Source organism: Aythya marila, assembly GCF_965140915.1.
Source record: "Aythya marila genome assembly, chromosome: 17".
NCBI lineage: Eukaryota > Metazoa > Chordata > Aves > Anseriformes > Anatidae > Aythya > Aythya marila.
Genome location: NC_139058.1, coordinates 1,927,588 through 1,932,701, shown reverse-complemented (window position 1 = coordinate 1,932,701; position 5,114 = coordinate 1,927,588). Strand labels below are relative to the sequence as shown.

At 49.9% G+C, this 5,114-nt stretch overlaps 1 protein-coding gene across 1 annotated transcript; it reads right to left on the bottom strand.

The window, feature by feature from the left end:
* Nucleotides 1-737: 737 nt before the first annotated feature.
* On the bottom strand, nt 738-4,769 carry RPL6 (ribosomal protein L6). The gene is made up of 7 exons (XM_082773763.1): nt 4,728-4,769; nt 3,572-3,772; nt 3,367-3,465; nt 2,722-2,865; nt 2,001-2,049; nt 1,487-1,671; nt 738-932 (listed from the first exon to the last, which is right to left on the bottom strand). The coding sequence occupies exons 1-7, from the start codon at nt 4,752-4,754 to the stop codon at nt 780-782; spliced, it is 858 nt and encodes a 285-aa protein (XP_082629889.1). The 5' UTR covers nt 4,755-4,769; the 3' UTR covers nt 738-779.
* Between the last annotated feature and the right edge of the window lie 345 nt (nt 4,770-5,114).

The window sequence follows — 5,114 nt, the reverse complement described above, 5'->3', positions numbered from 1 at the left end:
AGATAAACAGGAAACAAACATGGGATTTGGGAAGGAACATACATTCCAAATTTTGTTGATTCCAAAGTTAAGCTACCCTGCAAAACTCACGAGACTATCCCCAGTGTTTCCACTTCAAAATGCAAGGCACAGCTCCTGAAATGCCTCTGAGAAGTTGCTATATTTGCCAGGGTTTATGTAGTGATTGATGGATCAAAGCAGTTCATCAGAAATATCATTTCAACAAAGCTCTATACAAACTGTAAAATGCTAACGAGTCACCCAGCAGTGGGTTGTTGCTACGACCTTGCTCTTCACAGAAGATACCTGAAGCACTGGTTTCAGCAGTAGGGATGCAGAGAACTCCACCGGCACTGACACTGAGCTGGATGTTTATTCTGGAGCGTGTCCTGAAGGGTATTCAGCCAGCATTTACATCCCCTATTCCCAGAAGGTAACTCGTTTATTTTTTCTGCAACTCATTTACAGTGAAGCAATTTGAAATGCAACTGCTTCTTCTCTTCTGTTCGTACCAGATAGTGCAAGAAAAAAGCAAAACCAATCAAAAAGCCCCAAACCTCACAAAAACAAAGCACCACCACTCCCCAAACCATATGCACTCACTCGAAATTCTAGTCATCTGCATATAGTCCCTCAGAGCTTTATACCACAAATAGTTTTACTGTCCTTTACGCAACTATTTGTAAGATTTACGTAACGCATGCAATTATGGAATGCAATGAAGACACCAGAAATCCTTGTGTTTTCCCCTCAAATTTAATGCGGTGCTTTCAGAACAGTTAGAACACCAATTTGTGAGGATAGACTCCGTTTGAGAGAGAGAATGTAGAACGCAGGTACCCACGGAGCTGAGGCACCTTCCTGATTTGTGCAAGGATCTGGGAATCCACCGCCTTCTGGTCTTTCTTGCGTTGCTCCGTTACCTCGTATTTCTAGGAAGAGCAGGAAGAATAATGTTACAATCCTACAGAATGACTTCAGACTCTTCTAGAGAGATGAGAAAATCCAGGGCAAACCCCGAGTTCTAGCATTTTCAGGAAATGTTTTCTCCGTTTGTTCTAAATATGGGAAAGGTGGTAGGAGACCGGAGGTGGTGGAGAGAACTGAAGCCACTGTTTGGCTTATGCTGCAGGTGATCAGAGCCAGCAGCAGGCTGTTGGCAGTATCACGGCAGTAAAGGTGTTTCTTGGTCAAAAACAAGCAAAAAAAAAACACACAAAAACAAAACAAGCAAAAAAACCCCATAAGCCTACATTCAACTAGAATAATCATTGCTGCTGTTCTGCTAGGGTAGAAGCAGAAAACAACCCCCAGATTTAGAAGGGTTCATCTCAGTGCTGCTGTAATTAATTTTTAACAGCATCACCTTGCTTTATAGGGGACCACTTAAAATCGAGTTGTCCGTTGTGTCACAGAATTTCTCCCTTTCCAGCCTGGCTTTAAGTAACAAGGACATTCACAAAGAACAAGCAATGGTCTTCCTTACTTCTTTTTCAGTGTCAAAGATCTCTCCTTCCTGGTGCTTGGGCTTCCGCAGCCTCTTCTTCTTGAAGTACGCATCAGTGAGATGCTTGGGAATTTTCACTCCCGAAATATCCACCTTGGTAGAAGTAGCAATAACAAACTTCTGGTGGGCTCTGCGCAGAGGGACGCGATTGATGACCAGGGGTCCTAAGGGCACAAGACAGACAGGACAGAAGGTTAGCTTTTCTGGCACCAGCCACCACTTCTAAGTTTTTGTGGTGTGTGAGATGCTTACAGCTAAAAAAGAAATCAACAAGACCCTTCTCTGCAGCCTCTAGAGAAGTCGAGGCCGCTTCCCAAACTGTTCTAGCCATTACAGCTTCATTATCTCCTGCTCACCTCCCAGCAAAGTCACAAAACGTGACTCCTCATAGTTACACGAGCAGGTAACACACCAAGCCATCTGCGTGCAGCTCACAAACACTACTAACCCCAGAGACACACCTGGACCAAACCCCTCAACTTTTTATTTTTACCTGTAACAAGCAACAGGCCAGTAGAAAGCTGCTTCAGGAAGACAACACGCTGAAAAGAGATGAGATGACGTTAGTCCTCTGGTCCCAGCGTTACTTCTTTGACATCTAGAAAATACTGCAGCCAAACTGGGATCCTGTTGTAGCAGCCCACGCTGCTGCTACACGTGTTGATGAAGTAGCCACGGATGCAACTGTGCTACATGAGAAGTAGCCACCACACGACCTGAGCTACCAACGTTTGTCAGAGCACAGCTTTGCTGGTATTACTGTACAATAATGGGATGAATTCACAAAAAATCTGTCATTCTTCCTAACAGCTAGCCAAAGTTTTGGTCTCACTGCAACAGGAACATGAACAGGCATCAGCCCTGCTATTCCACAGCGCCAAATTAGTATGACACGGATCTACACTTTTTAAAATTGCAGCAGGACTCCCTTCATCTTGTATAAACAACTGGATTGGCCTGTTTTACTTCTAGCTCTGTGTAGAAGGTGATTAGTTTAAAGACTATTTCTCTTAAAGGCAGGAGAGGAGAAAGCCATCTACACAGAACACACAGAACACAATCGGGTTTGCAGATTCACACTTGGTGGCTGAGCAGTGCCCCATGACACCAGCTGGTCATTCGGGGTGACCCGGTCAAAATGTTTTCAGCACAGAAGTGCCACAAAGCTGCTGCGTGAGCCAACGTGGACTGAATACAAGAACGGTCCCCTTTACCTTGCCCCTGTGACGACCAGTCAGAAGGATAAGAACAGTTCCTGGAGTAATCGAGGCCCGCAGCTTCCTCTTGTGTTGGCAAAAGGGTTTTTTGCCATGACTCAAAAGTTTGCGAGGGACATCTTCAGTTGGGTAGTATCTGGGCTAGAAGAAAAGGAACAAAAACGTTCTACCAACCAGTATTCCATGAGATAGACTCTAAAACATAATGAAAGCTTTCTTTCTTCTCGAAGACATACAGTTCTCTCTATAAAGATGATCTCTCTAAAAGGTTTTACTGCAACCAGCTCTTCAGGAACAGTCCATAACAGTGTTTGCGACACAACGATGCACCTATAGAAGCTGAGACCAGATCTATGTTTCTGAGCATACCTCTAGTTCAGCACAGCAATTCACCTGGCAGAGAATATCCCACTTTTGCCTGCTAAATCACAGGCATCTCCCCCAGAGAACCACCCAGAGAACTCCCCAGAGAAGTCAATGGACTTGTATCAAGCAGATAACTGCACACAGCTCAGCGATACACGGCGTGGGTTGGGAGTACTGCTGGCTGCAGTCAGGCTGCTGCACGACCCTGATCAGGAGGCACAGCCTCTAGCCAAAAGTTCGGTGCTGCAGCCCTACACCACCTCGGCTTTTTCTTACCATTTTGCGGACTTTAACCACACGGCTGCCCCCATTCTTGTCTCCGCCAACTGGCTTGCTGAGAGTTGCTCGAGGCTTTTCTTTCTTTTTCTTTTCTATCTGTAAGCAAGTAAAACGGAAAATAAATGAGATTTCAAATGGAAGTCACCACAAAAAGTTGTCAGACAGCACGACTACTTAAACGCAGCATTTACCATCACTATACCTTTGTTTCTGGAGCAGTGTACTTGCGCTTGTACAGTGCTTTCCTGGCGTACATGGCTGACCGCGAGTATTTCCCAATACCCCGAGCCAAGACAGGGTTGCGGCTGGAATGCTTCTTACGCTTCTTCATCTTGTTGCCCGCTTTCTCCTGGCCTGGCTTCTTCTCTCCTGCCTTCTGGGCCGGCTTCTTCTCACCCGCCATCTGTGGATGCGAACAGAACAACAAACACGCATCACTAGATGCACAGATCAGCATTTGAGATGCCAAAACCGATAGAAAGAATCACAAATCAACCCTTTGCACCAGCCTAATGGTTCTTAGACACTTCCTATAGACAATATATATAGACAATATTCAGTCTACAACTTCCTTGTAAGGGGGTGTCGAGAGGCAGGAGACCTTTTCTCCATTAACACCAGTGACAGGACCCGCGGGAACGGGGTTAAGCTGAGGCAGGGGAAATTTAGGCTGGACATCAGGAGGGGGTTCTTCACAGAGAGGGTGGTTGCACACTGGAACAGGCTCCCCAGGGAAGTGGTCACTGCACCGAGCCTGTCTGAATTTAAGAAGAGATTGGACTGTGCACTTAGGCACATGGTCTGAACTTTTGGGTAGATCTGTGAGGTGTCAAGAGTTGGACTTGATGATCCTTAAGGGTCCCTTCCAACTCAGGATATTCTATGATTCTATGAATACAAATAGGAACACTGCAGAGCTGAAACCCACCCCGGGCACTGCTCACCCGCACAGAATGCTCCTTAGGACCGCTGCGAAATGCCTCAACACCTCACCACGGGGCACCCAGGAGGCTGCAGGCGCACAGCACCCGATATTTCATGACCCTACACCCCTGCTGGGCTTCCTGAGCCCCACCACGCCTCAGAGCTCCGCTGCCGCTCCCCAGCCACCAGCCCGGCGCTGCTCAGCGCCCCCAGCCCGGAGCCGAGCCAGGCCCCGACCCCCTGCTAGGCCCCGGGAGGCTCCATCCGCGTCTCCCTCGCTCCTCCGCGGCCCATCCGCGACCCATCCGCCTCCTCCCGCTCCCCTCTCCCCTCCCCAACCCTCCCTGAGCCCCATCGCAGCGCCCCGCGGGCGGATGGCGGCGGATGGCGGCCGCCGGGGCCCTGCGCTGAGCAGCGCCGCTCCGCCATCTTACCTTCCGGGGAGCCAAAGGGGCCCACATCCGGCCCCCCTCCCCCCTCTAAACCCAGCGCCGCGCCTGACGTCACCGCGCCGCCCGCAAGGCACGCTGGGACTTGTAGTTTTTCCACAGGGGGGGGTTCCCTATGGGATAGGAGGGACCCCTCCCTCCCCCCCCCCGTTAACTCAGAGTGTGTGGGGGGGGGTCCCCGTAGATACCGGGAAAAGGGGGGGGGGGGGACACCGGCAGGGCCCCCCCTGGCCGTGAGGAGGGGGCGGCGTCGCGCGGCGATGTCGCGGCCGTGACGCAGGGCGGGCCGCGCCGCGCTGTGCGGGGCCTGAGGCCGCCGGCGGTCGAGAAGGGGGAGAAAGAAAAAAAAGGGGGGGGGGGAGAAAAAAAAAA

What these genes read in the sequence shown, in the direction of transcription:
- RPL6 (XM_082773763.1), bottom strand. Translation starts at nt 4,754, where the DNA reads ATGTGGGCCCCTTTGGCTCCCCGGAAG. An exon ending in CCCCTTTGGCTCCCCGGAAG is followed by an intron (nt 3,773 to 4,727) that starts GTAAGATGGCGG and finishes TCGCATCCACAG; the next exon opens with ATGGCGGGTGAGAAGAAGCC. An exon ending in TGGTTAAAGTCCGCAAAATG is followed by an intron (nt 2,866 to 3,366) that starts GTAAGAAAAAGC and finishes CTTTTCTTCTAG; the next exon opens with CCCAGATACTACCCAACTGA.